This window comes from Vespa velutina, chromosome 1 (assembly GCF_912470025.1).
Source record: "Vespa velutina chromosome 1, iVesVel2.1, whole genome shotgun sequence".
Classification (NCBI taxonomy): Eukaryota; Metazoa; Arthropoda; class Insecta; order Hymenoptera; family Vespidae; genus Vespa; species Vespa velutina.
The window spans coordinates 10,543,388-10,565,339 of record NC_062188.1 but is presented as its reverse complement, the minus strand read 5'-3'; the positions used below and the strand labels follow the sequence as shown (position 1 = coordinate 10,565,339).

The 21,952-nt window shown below is 29.9% G+C and overlaps 1 protein-coding gene across 2 annotated transcripts in view; it reads left to right on the top strand.

Annotated features, from left to right (window-relative positions):
• Nucleotides 1–21,952, top strand: part of LOC124948410 (signal-induced proliferation-associated 1-like protein 2) — a 77,699-nt gene that overhangs the window by 508 nt on the left and 55,239 nt on the right. Inside the window, exons 2-3 of one of the 2 annotated variants that reach the window (XM_047492004.1) lie at nucleotides 146–391; nucleotides 518–611. In XM_047492004.1, coding sequence (XP_047347960.1) covers nucleotides 375–391; nucleotides 518–611 — 111 coding nt within the window. In that variant the 5' untranslated portion in view covers nucleotides 146–374. Of the gene's footprint in view, nucleotides 1–142; nucleotides 392–517; nucleotides 612–21,952 lie in introns of both variants that reach the window. The other variant, XM_047491994.1, reaches the window with a different exon arrangement.

Below are 21,952 nucleotides of genomic sequence, written 5' to 3'. Positions count from 1 at the left end.
CTCTCTTCCTCTCTCTCTCTCTTTCTTTTTCTTTTTCTACCTGTGTTCGTCTCTCTCTCTCTCTCTCTCTCTCTCTCTCTCTCTCTATTTATCCTGTGTGTGTTATGTATGTGTGCTCGCGCGCGCACTCTCGTATCGAAAGAAGGCAGCACACCATCTTAAAGAAACGAAGAAAAAGATAAGCAAGGGTAGGGAGAAAAGAAGCGAAGGGATCGAGTTACGAGGAATCGATGCGTCGTCGATATCGTGACGTCGAACACACCGAGTCGTCGAAGTCATGTTTTCCAAGTTTGTCCCTTTTTCTACGTCCTTTGGCAAACGAAGAAGAGAACATTAAGGATCAAGATAATTCTTAAGATATTTGAGATATATCGATGATAGGTGAACCTTTGTGAGTTATCATTTTAGTTCTAACATTTGCTGTTCCTATTACTCGTTGTTATTTCCTACCGTGTGACAAAGAAGAAGAAAAACAGGAAATCGAAAAGGAAGGTGATCCTCGTTTTTTTGTGCAAAGAAAACGGGAAGTCGCTATATTGGAGAGGAAGAGGGAAAGCGGCGTGCCGCTCTTCTGTGTGCCGCGGCAGAGGCGATCGTCACAGCCGGAAAACGTAAGTCATGTTATTTTTCACTTTTATTAGACCGTTGATATAAATTTCATCGTTTTCTCATTCTCTTAATATTATGAAATTCTTTTCATGTTAGAAAAATGTACGTTCTCTGTATATATTTTATCTGCTACGTTTAATCGGACGTAATGTTTACGATCTTTCTTAATAAAATTATTATTATTATTATATAGGATCAGGATATATGTTTATAGTTTAAATCATTTATTACTACATTTTTCAAATATTTCATATGAGTAATTTTTTTGGAGTTACTGAACGCTCGAACAAGTGCATGTATATATATATATATATATAAAAGAGCAAAAACGATGGTAGAAATACGGACAGGATACGAGTCTTATCTAAATTCGCCGGAAATAGAAGAACATTCGACCATTGCAAGCTTGACTGTCAGAAGTTTATCTTTCTTCAATAATTTTCTAAACGTTCGAGAAAATATGTATACCTTTGCTACGAATACTTAAGTCATACGAATGTCGAAATCTTTCAGCGTTCATAAGTTTTCCTAAATATTTTTGTTCCTTTCCACAAAATACTGTTTTCTCAATCTAATATTAACGAAACTATCAGGAAAATATCGCAACTTCGTTGAAGTGAATAACAACGTGCGCGATAACGTTTCGTGGATGCTTCTTATGAATGACTTTGCGTCGTATTTTAACGATGGTGAACGTCCTTTATGTGAAATGAAACGATGTACGGAATGCTAATCGGTAATACTGATAAATATTCATGGTAAACGACGAAGTAAATATTAAACAAAATATTGCTTAGAATATGTTTGCGTTACAAAATGTTTATTATAACGTTTTTAGAAAAATTAATTGTTAAAATAATAATCATAATAAAAATAATAATAATAATAATAATAATAATAATAATAAAACTTTATACGGTCATCTTGTATAATGCTATATGTAGAAAAGTATATACACATTTTTTGGAAGAAAAATTATAAGAGAATTTCGTTGAAGAAGGGATGGGTGTATAAAATTTTAATTGGACGGTATCAGGATGTGCAAGAATCTTTGTCAGGTTCTCGTTGTTGACCGACACGTGGGATGTGTAGAGTGGTGGTCGAAGACCCTTCGTGCGTTGCATAATCACGCACGGACGATCGGATATGACGATTGCTGCACAGTGAACCTCGTTAAGATCTCGTTAAAATCTCCTCTATATGTATATCTGAACTTTTCTCTGAGCCTTTCGAAAAGGACTCTTAGAGAGGATAAAAGGATTCTTAGTTTGACCTTTTGCATCGTACGCGTTATAGAATATACTTTTCGCAGTTTACGAGATTTCCTTCTCACGCGAATTCGTTAAATTTATTGAATTCTTAACGAAAATCTGCATGAAATATTTTTACCGTTCTTACTGAATACTTCGTTGATATAAATTTTGTCGATTTTACGAGACGAATAAGTTAATAATTCGAGTTGATAATTTCAATTTATTTTTTATACAGTTCGACGATTAAAAGGATTACTTTTAAGTTCTAAGTTATTAAACAAAATTAATTAATGAAAATTATATATTCATTCATAAAAATTATATTATTATAAAAATTAATAATTCGAGTAGAAACTTTAATTGTGTGCACATAATGTTTATCTTTTTTTATTTTATTTTAGCGTTTTTTTTTTTTTTTCTTTTTTTTTTTAATATCGTTCAAAGTCAGACACTTCGCAAATAATCATCCTCGTTGATGGGTGTAACTTGAACAAGCACGGAATAAAGCGTGGGATCATTATTGCCGGTAATTTCTACATACGGTGTCATGTGCCATCGATAGGGACAATGACCGGATTATTTAAAGCGTCGCGTCTCTTTCACCGTTTTAACGATAATCAATGAACGATGTTTTTCAAAAATTGCGTTAAATAAATATAAATTCATCTCAAGGTCATTTACTCGTTAATTGTATCACGATATCGTTCTCGCGTGGGTTTCGTTCTTATTTCAAATTCTACATGGGTTAACGATAAAACAAAATCTGAACGTTCTTAAAACAGCGAACGAATTTAATAAGAATTTTATGAAATTCTTACATGACAGAGACTTCGTAAGAGTAATCTGTCGAACGAGCAAAACTGGCAGGCTATTTCGTGAAAGTAAACGCACATGTAACCGATGAAGATCGTGTGGGCGAGTATCTGCGTGTGTATGTGCGCGCATGTGTGTGTGTACGCGCGCTCGTGAGTAAGAGAGAGAGAGAGAGAGAGAGAGAGAGAGAGAGAGAGAGAGAGAGAGAGAGAGAGAGAGAGAGAGAGAGAAAGAGATAGCTGGTGAGAGAATAATCAAGTCGCAACTCTCGTGGGCGACTTAAAAAATTAAACAGAAACAATCGCGACTTCCGCGAACTCATCTTTCTGTCCCTTTTTTCTCTCTGCTTATTTAACTTCGTACTGGTTCATGTACAACTGTTCTTTTATATATATATATATATATATATATATATATATATATATATATATTTTTTTTTTTTTATATATATATACACATATATATATATACATAAATATACATATACATACAAGTAAATCTATATCTGTAGATTTTATGCTGTGTTCTATAATTTATTTTATCTATAAATTAGAATAGGTTATCTATTGTATACTAAATAATGGTTTTGCCTTCCTCTCTCTTTCTCTCTCTTTTTCTTTCTTTGTATTAAGCAGATTAATACAAATAAATCAAATTTATGTGCTTATCGATATTTCTGAATTATAAACTTTTTAACTCACATGAATCATTGGCTTCTTTTTTACTCTCTTCTTTTCTTTTTTTGTTAAATAAGATAAGAAGCATAAATCAATTTAATAAATTTATCGATATTTGTGATTTCTGAATTTTCAAACACACATGGATCGTTGTAATCAAATCTAGCAAAATTCATTTTTAAACATTGATCGCTATTCATTTAATCGTAGATTCATCGATTATTATACATCTACCATTTAAATTACTCATAGGCAAATCTTTATTTGCCTTCCTATTAATCAATCGTTTATTCACCTTATTATCGATTCAAATTACGTCATTCGAAGTCTTGATAACCTGATAAAAATCATAAGTTTCTTCTTATCTATTCGTATCGTTTTGCATATCTTTCTTTTCATAATAATATTATCTTATCAAACGGTAAAACAATTATCCTAACGTTACTTTTATTTTTTTAATAAGTTGATTTTCTTCTTTCATATTTATTTTCAATTTGAAATATAGGTGAAACAAAAAAGAAAACAAAAAGGAAAGAAAAGAAATAATAAAAAATACAATTCGAAATATTTCAGTGACGATCTTGACCTAGAAATTACCATATAGAAGTCCTTGATTCTTCGATCGGTGTGAAATTATGACTTACACACACGTTTACATAAACACATATATATATATATAACACATATGTGTATTATTCGCGACACAGCGGAAGGACGAAGCAGTCGTTTGCAACAGGAAGTTTCTGTTCCTGTATCCTATATGTTTTTAGATATGTGTGAGCAGGCACGTGTATTCTCTGTCTCTCAGTAAAATTCTACAAAAGAGACGACCACTCCTACTCGGACGATACACCGAGGAATTCGTAGCGGTCCGAAACGGAGCGGATCGTCCAATGGTCGTAATACGGACAGAGAAAAATAGAGAACTTACATATACTGATATACAATTGGTATGTGTAAGAATAGAAGTTATTCTTATGTGTAAGAATATAAGGTATTCTGGTCACGTATAGCCAATGGTAGTTCGTTATTACGCATACTTCCGTTCACTCGATCGTCCCATCGAAATGATTTCTGCCTTAAATGTGCTTCTCGAATGCATCCTGTATAACTATTACGAATATTGTTTCTCCTAACTGATTTCTTTCTCTTCTCATATCTTTCGTGAAAAAGATATATATATATATATATATTTTTTTTTTTTTTTATTATACATATGTATCTTATTTCAGCTCGTTTTAAATATAATAATCATTATTTGAGATATACATATCTTTTTCGATTATAAAAAGAAATGGCCGAGAAAGAGTATTCTCTTTAATATTCGTGCATATTAATATATAAGTTAATAATTTCTTTTTTTAGTTAGTTTAAGAATTAGATAAGATATCTTATATAAGATATTAAAACATACGATTAGATATGTATGTATGTATATATGTGTATGTATGATATTAATATTACATTTAAATGTGAATTTGATAGATCAATTCAATACTTGATATAATCATTCTAAATCTTTTTATTTATAAAGATTTAATAAATCATTTGTACGAAACACAGAAGTTCCGAAAATGAATAAATATTTCAAATTTGCAAACATGTAATGTTTTGAATGCAAAATTCTTTTTTTCTTTCTTCATTGTAGAAAATATTTCAAATAGGAAAAAATTTAAAGGAAGTTCCCCCTCTCTCTCTCTCTCTCTCTCTCTCTCTCTTTCTGTCGACTATTCGAAACGGGCTTCTATTCTAAAATACCGATGCGCTCTTGCGCGCCTTCTTTGGAATCCGAGGACAGCTGCAAGCGCATACCTGAACGATCCGGTGGCAGGACTGTGTTGTGTTTGTTAGACGGTATATTAAGTCGATTCGTATTTAAGACCTCGTTTTTCATAGAATTTCGAGTAGCTACTCTCGATTTACTTATTTTTCGATTAACTATATTTATTGTTTCCCCGTTCATTAACATGAACTTTCTGATAAAAAGCGAATTAATATATTTTATATAAAGTATAACGAAAAATTTTCTCCTTATTAATTTGGATTTTTTTTATTTAAAAAATAATTTTAAGATAAAAAAAAGTTTTATTTAAAAATAATTTTACGCTATGATTGGATAAAACTTTTCTATAACTTTTCTAATATTTTTCAGATTAATTTAATACTCCACTTGCAAAATCTATGTTAGAATTTCACATATATCGTGCAGAGGAAAGCTCATATTAAAAATATTCAATAGAACGGATAGCGTGTTACGTATAGATTAGGTATAGATCATTGAATAAAAAAATAAACCTTCATATACTATTCGAAAGTAACCTAATTATAACACTACCATTGCGGAGAAAGTAGGTACACACACATATATATATATAAAATGAATAGTATCAAGCTCAAGTATAATAATACGTAAGAAGTTTTAATGTAATTCATTTTCAAAAAATAATACCATTTAAAATGGAAAATAAAATTATAGAAAATAAAAGAGAAAGAGAGTAACTTTTACGTGAAAGGAAATATTGAACAATGTTCATATAGAAAGTTACTTTTAGTCTGCAAGAAAGAAAAAAGACGTATACATGTACGTGTATATAGAAAGAGAGAGAGATGAAAAGAAATAAAAAGAATAAAGGAACGTTTCATTGTCAGTGGCACGTTGCATACATTGCACCAAGCTAAAGATGCACTCATGTCGCTCGTTACACTACACCCAGTGTATAACTCCCAAGAGTAAGTGCATTGACTTCTGCTCGATGATAAACGTTCGTCTTCATGTTCGAAAAGCTGGACTTCTTGGTCTACTACGATCTTCCTTGTAGCCGGAAAAAGATGTGAGAAGGTCAGAGGATTTGGTGAGTTTTGTTTCGTTGTTAAGAAAAAAAAAAAATTTTAAAAAAGAAAAATTGAAAAAGAAAAATAAAAGAAGGCGAACCGACAACGATGAATCGAACAAGTACGATCTTCCATTTTTATCCTCCTTTTATTTCACTTCTCTTCTTCTCTTATTCTTCTTTCGTCTCGAGATGGATTTGTCTGGAAGCTGTACTCATCTTCGAATCCTCTCGACCCTTTTTTTCTTCAACCCTTCAACGAGCTTTTCGTTTAACATCGGATAGAATATTAAAAAAGGAAAAAGAAAAAAGCAAAGAAAAAATCCACTTATCACTTGAATACATGTATGTAAAGAGGTAAGGCATGGTGGGATTAAGAGGAAGTCTCGAATCGACGATGGCTCCTAATATTTCGAGGTCACGTCTCTCTTCACTTGGGAACATTTGCGAAGATTCCCGAGAGAGAGAGAGAGAGAGAGAGAGAGAGAGAGAGAGAGATGGTTTTTGTATAAAATAGTTTCAAATATTTTTAATGGCTTAACTAATAATTCTGCTAATATACTTCAACACATATTTAATAGTACTTAATACATATTTAATATAATAATAAATATTTTTTAAGACTTAATAATATTTCGATTTTATAATTCAATTCTTTTCCTTTTGTTTTTATATCTAAAAGAAAATATTATTATATATAATGTATAAAACTCTTATATTATAACTTATAATTAGTAATTAATTTTGTATCGAAACAATGACAGATATATGTGTATGTGAACTAGAATTTAAATTACGTCATAATGAGTTAACAGAGAAAACAAATTTCTACGTACGATTTCGGAAGTATTGGCACAATTGGTCTCCTATCGATGACAACTGATGTATCATTTATGACAGAAATTCTCTGATAAATCTTAAAGACGATACGATTTCGAGATTGCTTATTTGCTAACACGATACGATTTGCTTCGCTTTTCGTACGATCCACCACATTAGTAGTTGTTAGTTTTACGAAAGGAGAGTCGAATGTACACAACGCAGTACGCGGTAACGTCATGCGGTTTCACAGCCTTCGCCGTTACTAATTTCCCTCAAGATATGATACAGTAGTCGGGAATTTATTGTAATGGTCAACGTTAGTGCGACTCGCATCGCGTGAGAGATATATTATTAGCGAATCTCCATAAAAATCGAACGTGTATAATTCTTCAATGGCGTTTATTTAGCTTTATAATCGACTTTCGCGAATATAATAATCCATCAAAATAATAAAATTTAATGGATATAAATGTAAATCCGATTTAAATATTTTATCATATATTCTCATATAATATTAAACAAATATTAAAAATAAATTAAAAATTAAATGTTAATATATGAAATAATTATTTAACATTCAAAATAATATTAATTAAATATTTTATTATTTGTCAAATATTCTTTTGTGATAATTTTTTAAGGACGATTTTATTTTAACATTTATTTACGTTCGATCGAAGTTTTGATTATATAATTTTTTATATTATTTTTTGGTATTTTTTTTTCTGTCTTTATTTTCAATTTTTGAGAGTAATAATAGAATCAATAATATCTCAACAATTATTCGTCGCGATGAATAAATAAGGACGTTACCGGCTAGACGATTTCCTGCAACGATAACCCTTTCCCGCATCATCGAATTATTAGAAGTTATCGTGGAGCTGCCGCGTAGGGCAGGATACAGGTTCTTTAAACGCAGCCGAACGCAATTAATTAAAGCCGGATGCGGCGATTGACCTCTGGGTGGTTCGCCGGGGATCATCCGGAGGGTAGTCCTTTTATTTCGAACTCTTCCCAACTTTATCGTCATACTGTGATCAAGAACCCGATCCGTCCGGCCGAAAGATCGATGCGGGTCATCCTCTCGAGATTTGCACTTCATTTCTTATATGTTAATCAGTTTTATCAAATATTACCATAATATTATATATATTATTTATTGTTATATAATATATCTTTATATAACAATGAATTAACAGTGAATTCAAGAAAATTGAATTAAGAATCATAGAGGATAATTCTTACTAAATTAAGTAATAATATTATCTAATTAATTTAGTTTTCACTAATTTCAATAATATTATTTAATTAATTGACAATACATTATTCCTGTTATTCATACATCGCAAAGTAAATTAAAATAGATATAATTAAAATTTGCGATTAATTTTAAGTTATACAATTTTCTTTGTATTGAATATATTTTGAGATTAAAATCATATAAAGTTCTAAAGCATTGAATTGATTCATTAATGAAAGGAATGTATTACAAGTCAACCCAATATATGTAAAAATTTGGATTACATAGGAATACATATATAATATTTATTTAAAGATTCGTGTACAAGAAATACTACAAATGTCAAAATATGCAAACTACATAAATTAAAATATATATATTATATACAAGATGTATTACAAACATCAGTATCAAAATATGCACACGTATTACATTTACATATACATTACATTAAATACACATGTATAATATATACATATAAAAAAGCATTTCGGCTTGAATCGAAAGTGAATTACAGTGAGATAGAAAGAAAAAAATATATATATGCAGTGTGGGAGTACAGAAAGTCTTTTTCAGAAGATTCTTCCTTTGTTCTTTGAAAGGAGAGCGCCTTTTAAGGAAAAGAAGGATCCTGACATGTCGGTGGTCCAACATGACAGCATGAAGCCGAGTAGACGCGAGACTATTCGGTATTCATCATTCTTCGTTGTATTGTTTATGAGTGAATGGCAGGGACACAAAGAGGGACGCGATATGAGCGCATTCCTGAACATACACTGCGTTATCCCCCTTCGCAGGAAGACAACGAAGGGCGAAGGAGAAGGGTCCCAGAATGAATGGAAAACCTTTTCCTTCACGTGAAACTGCAGGAGTGTGAAAAACGCTTCGGGGTGCATATTTTAATTCTGCGGCGCGACAGAGAAAGTTGAAGAGTTCACTATCTATCTTTCTTTCTCTTTCTCTCTCTTTTTCTTTTTTTCTCTTTCTCTTTATCTTTAGCCTTCTTAAAGAAAAATTGTAACCTTCTAGCCACAATAGTTCTTCTTATCTTCTTTATTTTTATATCTTTTATCTTTCAATTACGTAACTAAATTTAAGAGTATTTTTTTCTTTAAATATATTTGATACATAAAATGAAAATATACAGTGAATTTGCAACTTTATCGTATCATTAATAACAATATTATTTAATAATTCAGTAATATTTTGTAGAGAATTTTTAACGTTCTCCCGAATTTAAACAATGCATTGTAATATTTCGTTTCTTCGCGTACTGATAATTTATAATAGATATTATTTTTTAATCAATAATATTTCGTAAATGTTACGTTAATATTTCGTCGAACTTTGAATCGTGTTTTAATATTTAGCTCGGTGATAATAAAAATGATTTAAGTCATTAAATTTCACATTTTGTTATATTGCATGTTCCATTTTTATGCAAATTTATTCCGTTCATATAAATAATCATCTCCATTGAAAATATGTATTTGAAAAAAGTAAGAATCTCACAGATAGATTAAAGCCCTTACGACAAACGCGAAGAAGGTGCTTTTCTAGAGCAAGCGAAAGAATATAAAGGACGAAGAGATAAGATACAGAAAGAAAAAAGAGAGAGAAGGAAGAGAAAGTAGAGAACTTCTCATAAGGATGCAAGAGGCGAATATAACAAGCATCCAAGATCTATGCGTCGAGTTACTCCTTTTCCTTCTCACGATCTCTTTTTCCCACGAAAGGCGACTTTACTATTGCTATGTTTCTTCTTCTTCTCTTCCTCTTTCTCCTTCTCCTTCTCCTCCTTCACCTTTTTCTCCTCTTTACGATAAACGACGCGTTTCTTTCATTCTTTCTTCCTCTTTCTTTTTCTTTCTTCATTTCTTCATTTCTTTCTTTCTTCTTCTTATTCTCCTCCTTCTCCTCCTTCTTCATCTTCTCCTTCTCTTCCTTCCCTCCTGCTCTTTCTCCTTCTCCTTCTCTTCCTCCTGCTCCTTTTGCTCCTTCTTCTTGTCTTCCTCTTTTGTCTTTGTTTTTCTTTCAAAAGCCAACGGAATATACTGTTACAAAAGGACGCACGGCTAACTGTAAAACATTCACCGAAGCATATACGCTCGCAAGCGTTTAAACGCGAGTAATGTTATCAAGCAAGCAAAACGCATCGAGATGGCAACGTCACCTGGTATACGAGAAGCCATATATATATATATATATATATATATATATATATATATATATATATATATATGATGTATGTATGTATGTTTGTATGATCCGTTCCTTCTTTTATATCTTTCGCCTTTCGTGGATAACATAGGATTTCTAATTTGGTTTTAGCTTTAGGATTATTATTAATTCCATAGAGTTTGATTACATACTAGTAATACGTGTATTCATGACATAAAACAAATCTTGAAAATGTTTTTTACTGCTTAACGTTATTTGAATTATTTCTATCGGTTATATGAATTCTTATTTGTTGATCTAATGTTAATTAAAGTATCTAATGTTATTTTAATTATTTTTATCTGGTATATGAATTCTTGTCATCGTATATGTGATTTTGTATGAATTTTTATAAATTTTAAAGATCCCTACCATTTTTTAAACAAGAAGTTATCAAATTACTCATTATAAAGTTGAGATTATTTGTGAAATTTGTGTTACAAATAATCTCATTTTTAATATGAATTTTAAATCAATGTATTAAATTGTTTAGATGATGGAATTGATAGACATATATATTTGGATTTTTATATGAAACGTAAGAATCCAAAAGAGTTTTTAGATATTTAACAAAACTTGTTTTTAATTGTATTATATAAAAACTTACTATATTAAATAATTTTAGTAATATAGTAATATAAATATTTCTTTTCAAAGATAATCTTATCTTATATTATATTGCATAATTAATTTTATTGTATAATATAATTTTAATAGTACACAATAAAATTTTACTATATAATATTTATATAAATAGTTTCAAAGATAAATATTATATTATATTATTTTGAGAATATAACTTTAGTAATACAATAATATAAATAATTTTTCAGTGATAATCTTCTTTCACAATTTATTTTCAAATTAATTATTTTAAAATAATTAATTTAAAAATTTTATTTTTATTATATTGAAAATATTATTTTATTAGAAATTAATAAAAAAATAAAAAAACATACGTGTTTAAAATCATAGACAAATCATTTCTTTAAATTTTCGTTCCCTAAATTATAGAAAATTCATCTATGTGCGTGGAAATTCACGGGAAACATTTTCCCTTAGATTTTGTAGCATCGACCAGTTCTAACGTTTTATTCAAAGTAACAGTAGTTGTAGTAGTAATAGAGGTAACGGTGGTAGTTAATCTTTATTATCCACGACACGCGTCGTTTCAAACACGCAGCTGTTTATCTTCACTGGCTTTGCGTGTGGTATACTTATTTTGGATGGTTTTGCATGAGCCGTACATTTTGTATATGAAGAAGACTAAGAAATTAACAAAAATTAAGAGAGAATGAAAACGCGTAGAAAACGCATTGAAATATTTATTTATTGATAATTTAACATGTTCCTACTAATATACCGAAATTGATGGAATAATAAATTAATTTGCAAAAAAGAAACAATTTAACTAGATTTTCAAGTTTTGCTGGTTTTTAATAGTCTTCGTTTTATATTCGTTATTAAATTATTATCGTCTTTCGAAACTTTTATTAACTATTTTAGTTATTACATCGAATTTATTATTATATTTATTTTATATTTGAATAATAAATTCGCTGTATTATATAAAATATTTGAGCTTTTACTTAGAATCATTTGTTATTATTAAAGATTATTAATAATTTATTATGAATTTCTAACTCTTTCGAAACTAATCCCTCTTTTAAGACGTTCGTAATTCGAAACATTCGACTTTTCCATTTTCCGTTCTACAGTAAAGTAACACAAACATTATATTTACTAAAAGTAGAGTAAAATAGTCGGACGGTAAAACAGACATATCTAACACACACAGACACACACATATCCAATTAACTTATTTGACCATTTCGTGCTTTTCTAATGCTATTTAATCGTTTTAAAAAGTCTTATCACTCAACTAAAATATTTTCAAAGAAATAAAGTTACGAAAATCCGTTCGCAACTGAAACCGACATACATATAAGGAATATTATTTTTCTTTATTCATTTAATTTTATATTTTATTAATCTATTGCTCCACTTCTAATTGGATATTCTATACGCGAACGTATATCAAGATTTCTCTCGTTATCGTTCCAGTTAAATCTCTAATGAAAATCAGCGATGCTCGCAACTCACTCTATGTTTGAATTCATTAAGAATCATTAAGGATCTAAGTGTAATCGAGTTTCGAGTTGATTAACGGTCCTACGATCGCGTGAATCGTTTTGCAAAGAAATTGTTCGTAAGTTATAACATAAAATTCATGATGACTTAAGCAAGAGAGATTCGTTCTAATAACATAATTTGAAGACTATAAGAACTATTTCTTTTTCGTAATCTTTTCCTTGATAATAATTTTCTTTTTTTCGATCGTTAATAAAGTTGTAGAAAATATATAATTTCAGAATAGATCTTCAGTCTATCAGATATAAAAATATTCATGTTAGAAATTATCATATTCATTTTTATTTGAATTACAGGTTATTGACATTTGATTTTATTGAATTTATAAAAAGATCAAATATATTAAACAAAACACGACACACGCTGAATCATTTTATGTATTATATTATCATTCTCAGTAAAAAAATTACACACACATACACACACACGCGCACGCACATATATACATACATATAAATTATTTGAATTACAGGTTATTGACATTTGATTTTATTGAATTTATAAAAAGATCAAATATATTAAACAAAACACGACACACGCTGAATCATTTTATGTATTATATTATCATTCTCAGTAAAAAAATTACACACACACACACACACACACACGCACTCACATATATACATACATATAAATATAAGTAATTAAATGAACATATATATATACCGATTTACAACAAATTATCTAAACACTCGATATCTTAAATAAGTATTATGGAAAAAAAGAAACAATAAAAAAGAAAAAAAGGATTTCTATCTCGATCTTTACATAGGACAAAGTCGTATTGGGTCACTGGCATTCAGGTGTTCGTCCTCTGTGGAAAGAGGAATAATGAGAGGCACACGGCAAAGAGCCCCCCTCTCTCTTTTTCTCTCTCTCTCTCTCTCTCTCTCTCTTTTCATCTTCTCGATCCTCCTTTTCCTCTTGCACCTTTCGTTTCTCTCCGTTGAGTTAGGCTTGCCCCGAGTGACTCTTGGAAGTAACGGCACCTCGACTCCCCCCCCCTCCCCCGTTACCCGTCCTTTCCCGCTGCGGCACCATCGTTCTTAAAACTTGCCGTACACCACACCGATTCATCGCCTTAACTTCATGTCCGAATCACTTCCTCTCTCGACGACGCGTTCTTCTTCTTCATCATCTACTTCTTCCCGTTCGACGACTGGTGTATCACCAACTCGTAAAGATCATATCTTTGTGGAGCTTTACGAATTTTCGTCTTGATGATTCGATTTTACATCATGAAATACTTACATATATTTGTATATATACGTATACGTGTATCTACATGCAATTGTATATACATAGAATGTCCCATTTAAATCAAATTCGAATATTTGTGTAAACGTTAATAATGCAAAAAAGAAAAATGTTGGAAATATATGCCAAATCATTTCAAGGGACACAAGAAAAAAATTCATTTCTGACACAAATAATTCTTTTTATCGGTCGACACATAGAGAAAATATAAAAGTCAATTGTTTCTTTTTCTTATTTTTTTCTTCCTTTTTGTTTTGAAATTATAATTCTTTTTTGTTTTTGATTTGCATTGAACGGTGCAATTCGACATTATCTATGAAAATGTATTGATCAAAAAGTTTAAAGGATATTTTAATTTAAATATTGCTAAGAAATTATCATTCTATTACGAATGTTAGTTTTGTTTATCAACATTGTCAAACATTTTAATAATTATTATAATATTAATTATTATACATTTTAATAATTATTATTATACTATATTATCACACATGGATTAATACTCTTTATAGAGAATGTCAAGTCTGTATCGATCAATATAATCAAAAACGTATGATACAATTTAAAAAAGAAAATACAATTGACCTTCATTGTCCACCGCAAAAATTATACGGTATTATTTGCATTTTGAAAACATTCAAATTTTATTTATCACATTTCTTGGTATTATCAACAGTTTCACAGATATACAACGTAATTGATTTGAATAGGATATCCTATATATACATGAATGTATGCATATATGATTTTATCTGTGTATATATGTGTGTATATTAGAAAAGTATCTCTAATGACTCAACCCACGTATTATCAATGATACGTTTGAATGACGCACTTCCGACCAGGTATGTAGAATAACTTTCGTCGACCGATTCGTCATCGGTTTCCTACTGCGTAGATTTTGTATAACTTCCATATTAATCGTTATTTAATCAAACGAGATTCCATTATGCCGATGATTATAAATTCAAATTTTATTGAATGATTTCATGAAGTATCAAAAATGATTCATACGTCGTAAGAAAGTTAGCTTTTCAAAATTACACGAATTTTAAGAGGAAATTAAATTATTGTAAAATTTTAGTTAAATGATATTTAATTAAGAAAGTTCTCAGGATAGAATTGAAAAAATAGAAAGATTACGTAGGGTTTATATCGTAAACGGATTTATGTTTGTTCAAAACAATGATTAAGTACGTAAGTACTCGTAAAATTTCATTTGTAAATCTATCGATGATTCCAACTGAATCAAGGTGATCGATGATCCAAGGTGAATTACTATTGAGATTACATCAAAAAGTCGTAAAAGCGATATGAATTTGCATGGTTTCCTATGCATGACCCGATTCGATTTTCTGGGTCATGCGGTACTAACGTGAACTCTCCCTCTCTCTCTCTCTCTCTCTCTCTCTCTCTCTCTCTCTCTCTCTCTCTCTCTCTTTTTCTCTCTCTCTCTTTCTTGCGGCTTTACGTGATACGCTGACGTGAGTTCTAAAAATCTACGACGAGAAATTCGAGATCTTCGAAGATTTTCCTATGAGAAAATCGTTATTAACAAATCACTCGATCTTGTACATACATATTTTATTATATGCTTTTTTATTTTTGATAACTTATTCATTTATCTTCTTTTTAGTCATCTCTTTTATTTAATTATTATTTGTATTTGCGATTAAATACGATTAAATATTTGAATGTGTTTTGATCGATTAAATTAATTCGTATGAACTGTTGAATAAAATTCTTTTGTACATGCAGTCATTGGAATCCGATTTTTTTTTGTTTTTATTTTTTTTCAATCAAAATTAGATCATCCCTGTTTATAAGTGATTGTTCTATAGGCTGTGGATTTATAATATTTTTCGATGGTATTCAAGATTATAAAGTATTACTTCTATTTATTTAGTTAGTATTTGTATTAATTAATAGTAATCATGTTGTAAAATAATTAGTAAATATATATGATTATTTTGGTCAGAATAAATAATAAAGTTTGGATTGCGTTTGGTTTGCGTCACTTATGTTACGTATTGATATTTTATTACTGATCCTTTTCTTATACTAACCAAATGTTTGAAAATATTGTCCCAATAAATAACAGCCATGAAGTATGCCTTTTTCTTTTTTTTTCTATTAAAAATTCAGAAAACTCAACTTTATCTAGTTTGATAGTGACTATTCTAAAAATTTCATTTGCTTAAAAATGTTCAGATCTCCAATATTTTTGATATTTAACACATCTCCTATAATTTAAGAAACATTTTAATATGTTCGTCGTACTGGAAAACGTTCGAATTTACTCGACATAATATTAATTTATCAAATATTCCGCTTCAGTTCGTAGATATAATACAAAATCGAGAGGATTGAGAGCGTTCTTATATCGAACTGTGCTTGGCTTTGTTATAATTTGGTTACTCCTTTCGACCCGATACGATGCAGCTGCACTCTTCTATATTCCTATACGTCCTCGAGCGGGCTTCGTTCGATACATACTCGTTCGTTTCAGCTGCTCTCCATGATCCATAAATCGGAACAAGAGTTCTTGAATATTTCTACGTGGTAATATCTTTTTTGACAATCGACTTCGATATTTATCGAGAAAAATTTTTACAATAGATTTTCGTTTAAAACGCAAACCATTTTTCAGACCGTATTTTGTATATCTTAGTTCAGTTTTTCTAAACTGACCACGGTCCAATATTGGATCCCTTTGAATTTTTAATAGACAGCAAAATTATTCATTTAATCTTTACGGTAAAAATAAGAAAGTGATTAATTTACAAGAGACTTTCCAGAAAATTTTCGTAAAATATTCTTTCAAAGTCCTATCTTTAAAATAATATACAATGACTTCACTCTATCAGGTTCGTAAAAATATATTATAAACATTTGAGTCGCAATAACAAATGTGTTGGATCGAAAGGTAAAAAGATTAAGAGAAACTGTTTTAGCTTATTTCATTAGTACTTATTAAATTTAAATTTATTTTATTTCATCTCACATAATCGATTACAGACGAGAATTTGTTTAAATTCGCGGTCAATTTGTCAAATAAAATTTAAAGATTCAATCCAATTTTTTGTTCAAATTCTTTATATCTCGAAATATAATCTCTAATTGACGATTTTATTCTTATCTTTATTCTTATTTTTTATTTCTTATTTCTTATCTTTATTTCATTTAAAATCATTTTATTTTATTTTGTCATACGAGATCGATTATAACGAATATGATAAATAAATATTTCATCGCTATTATTTCAACAGGAAATGAAAGTATATTTTTAAAGATACAGATCACATAACGTTTAAATCTGATGGCTTTAAAGCAACGATGTTTTATCATGTAACAGAGAGATAAAAGCATCGGTTGCAAAGTACGATACGATCGAATCGCGAGATAACGAGTAAAGATAAGAATGAAGAAAAAAACGTAACAACGTAGACGAGGAGATATATTCATTCACGATTTTCCATAGGATCGATTAAAAGTAATTCATTCTAGTCTCGAATAGTAGTAATTTGTTCTCTCTCGCTCGCATTACACGCAAACACACACACACACACACAAACACATACATACTTAGTCACTAACGTTCTCTGTTAGGGTCATTGAAACGAGCATGACGTAAGCTGATGTGTATCGCCATAGGGAGAAAGGATTTTGCTCGCCTAGGAGATCGATAAACTCTAGACGCGAAATCTTTCATAGGTTTAACCTTGGCAAATCGAAATTATGACTCTTTTATATCTGCTATCAAGAGAGACACAGATCCCTCATTTATTTTAGCACGTCGTTACATTCGTCAATATAAATTACAAAGTCGAATAACATTGGTCACGTATTTGTATTGATACGCATGCATATAAATATATAGATATATAACGTGTATATGTGTGTCGTGTACATATACGAGATATTCATGTATAAATATATCTACATGTTTAGAGGGAACGACGGTGAGTCTATATATTCACGCTACTTTATGAACGACATTATAACAGTAAATTCAACCATAATCTCCGGTACCATCGAATTTGAGATCTTATGAGAAAAGAGTCATGATTTGAGAAAAAAAAAATAAATAAAAAGAAAAGATTATGATTTTGCGAATACAACAGATACTTATGATTAGGGTGAAATGATTTAATGATAGAATTGATGGATTTTATGGAGATAACGAAAATAAATCGAGTAAACATCGGGAATAGTTGTCAATTTTGTAGATAAATAAATCATTCGTTTTATTTTGTTTATTTCCAGTGCTTCGTTTACATGCATTTACGTTATTTTTGAATCGAGAAGTCGCACGCCACGATACAGATACGAAATTGCATCATGCTACACGTAGTTGCCCAAGTCTGAGGCAAAGGATTTGTCGTGACTCGAATGTCATCTATTTATGTGTATCGCCTTTTCTCTTTCTTTTTCTCCTTATAGCTCGCTGACAATCGGGACTGAAAGCTTTGTCTATGAAGAGCTCATAAATGTGAACTTTTCTTTAATATCACGGAATTCTCATCGATAATATAACTTTAATGTTCGCAAAATTGAATCGTCTTTTTTTTTGTCATTAAAATTCCTTTCGTAAAAATCTTTTTTCCCTTTTTTTTTTTCTTTTTTTCTTGGTCCATTACAATTAATTTCTTTGTAAAGTTGATAAAATTCGATGTTAAATCTTGCAACGTCATTATTGTAAATTCGATTTTTTTGAAAAACAAGATTATATAGCGTCAATTAATTTTGTTTCGAAAAAATAAAATTTGATGTATGAATATATAACTTCAATGTTACATGTTACATTAGAAAGGATTATCGAGCTGATTGTTATTAGATATATAAAAAATGACACGTACAAAATGAAAAGAAGAAGAAACAAAATTTCTATCGTAATTTTATCCGTTTTAATGAAATTTGTTTTTAAACGTCTACGACTCGGCAGATGTTCTCAAACGGATGATTATTTCTTCGGGCCATTTTCTTTTCCATCGTGAATGTAAGCGTGAATACAAGCGATTAATCAAGGATCCTTTGCGATCTTTCTTTTTTCTACGTCAAGCGCTTCATCCTTTTAATGAGACTATCGTGAATCGTTCATAATCATTACGCAATAAGAGCACGATTTTTCACGGTGTTGCTCGCACGGAAGCTCATTTCTCGTATGTGCTGTTATTAATCTCCAATTTTCGTCAGTTGGTTGAATTTGAATTTGTGTTTAACTCTCTATATCGTCATGTAACGTCAAAGTCACATATTTACATATTTGTCGAATTTTATTCTTTTTTTGGCTCATAAAAAATTAATTGTTCGGATGTTGATGTTCACTGATCAATTAAAAAATTATAATTATAATTATTATAATATTCGTATATTTATATTAGTATAAGATATATATATCTATATATAAAGAGAGAGAGAGAGAGAGAGAAAGAATTTAAGATTATATATTTATAATTTATATTATTACATTTATATATTTATACATCTTAAATGTTTCGTTTAACTAACCTTTTTTTTTTGTAGATACGAAACAACCTTTCAAAACAAAGAGTTGAGAAAAAAAAGTTAAAAAACAAAAACAAAGCCACGTGTGTTTCTTTCGATAACGAAAGACAACAGATGTAAAGCGAAGACTTCTTGAAGCGAATCAAACGGGGTATGATCGTGTTCTAAATCAGAAAATAGAATTTCGTGAAGGGGAGACTCTCGATTTGCATCGGTGTTGTTTCACGCAGGAAGTCACAGAAATGACTTTCCTCTATAAATATTGCAGTCATGCGTGGGTGTGCATTTCTTTGTAAGCAACAATGTATATGCATTTATGTGTATACATTAGTATGTTTGTATACATGTTGTATACGTGTATTCCCTTTATTGCAGCGTCTACCGGACACGAATCGTTACGTCGAATCTTTCGTCGTTCCAGCTTTGCTCAGGAAGATCGCTCGTACCCGATAAAAAAAAAAAATAAAAAAATTATGGAAGACCGAAGGAGAAGAAGAAGAAGAAGAAGTTAGAGCCTCGCGAGCGGAACGTGCATGAATAAGTCTTTCTTCCTTGGATAACGTATCCTCGGCCAAACCATAATCGGCTTTCTAAGTTTTTCCTAATATCTTTTCACCGACCTGCGCTTGCTTCCTTGATGATTTATTTTTTTTTTCTTTCCCTCAAAATTTTATGTGCAACGTTATATGCTCTAATAAAATTTAACGATTTTCATTTTCGTCACGTTTCTAAATTGGATAACATGTTATCCTCGACGAAGATAAAATCGAGAATCAAATTTCTTCTCTGTCGAATTTTTTTTATAAGCCATATTATAAAATTTGTTTTATTATTTTTGTCGTTTTCTTTAATTATCGTTTAATCAAAAATTTAAACATACTAATTTAGTAATTTTTTTTATACTTCTAGCACTTTGTTCATGTATATCCTTTTTATGAAATTGGAATATAGATTTCTGTTCTATTTCTAAGTTTACATTATTATTAATGATAATGTACTTTCTCTATTGTATATTAAAATCATATTTATACAAGATTAAATTTTATATGGTGTACATTTTGAAAGTATTCGTACATAACACGTACATAGAAGGTCCTTATCTATTATGAAAGAAAGAAGAAAGCAGCGCGAGATTGTCTTTTTAGATTTTGTCGGGTAAAGAAGCGTTAAAATTCTCGAAGACAATGGCCTCCGGAAAAAAAAGAAGAGAGAAGGATGCAGGACGAAAGTGAAGATTTGGAAAGTACTTGAAGGGAAGAGGAATCACAGATCGGTGATCAGAACGAGGAAAAAGAAAAAAGAAGAAGAAGCCATGTTTTCTGCGTATCTACGAGTTCTCGTGAGTTGAATCAAAAGAAAGAAAGAAAAGAAAGATAGAATGAGAGAAAAAGAAGAAAGGAAAATGATGAAAGAAAAGGAGGGCAAAACGAAACCATCAAGATTTGATCTATTAACACGCTACGTCAATTACGAATCTTCTAACCGTGGGAGAAAATCTTTCGATTCTTTTTACATGTTATCCATTAATTTTGGTTGATCAGTAAACTACACGAATCTTCAGTAATTTTCTTTTTTTTTTTTTTTTTTTTTTATTCTTTTTGTTTGTTTGATAAATTTCGTTAATAATATTTTCGTACTGGATCAATAGGTATATAAGTATAAATAAATAAGAAAATACTGACTGAAAAGTACATTTAATTATTTGTATTCACAGATTACATTTTTTAATACGTGTAAATCGTTCATTATCATACAATTATATACGTAGAAATTTTAATGTAAAGTATTTATATACTTATTCGCATATGCTATGTAAAACATGAATTAAGTAAAATCATAGAATTTCTCTATACGTATTTTCTACTATCGTTAATATAAAAGAAAGAACAAAAAAAAAAAAAAATCGACATCGTCGATTAAGTCGAAGGTAACTCGTTGGATCGGCAAAGAAGGGCAGTAGAAAGAGGGGAGAAAGAGAGAGAGAGAGAGAGAGAGAGAGAATTTCCGGTGTTCAGGGCTGTACATCCACATCTCTTGTGTTCGAGGGACACAAAGGATGTACATCGCGTGGCGAGGCCAAACGAGCCATCTACTTTTCGTGTCGATTCTCTAAAGTTAGAGGACGGAATCGGTCCTCTTGCCAGATGATCAAAAAAAAAAAAAAAAGAAAAAAAAAAGGGAGACTCGTAACTACAATATAAAAAATCTTTTCAGAAATTTCGGCCTCGAGAATTCAACTTTATAGTTTACTATATTCTCTATTTATTCTATATTTACATATTATGTTTTTGAATAATTTCATTTATGTATAAATACGTGTCGTGTATATATATTTTATTTATTATTTATTATACTAATAATTCATTATATTGTTATTAAATTATTATACGTATTTTATAAGCGTCTTAATTCGTAATTTCAATTTTTAAAAAGTCAACTTTAACGAATCAATGAAATATCACATAAGATGATAAGAAGAAAAGATAGTAAAACACATTTCCATGTGTACATAAATTATTATACATATACAATATATAGATATACATTTCTGTGTCAAAGATAATTATAATA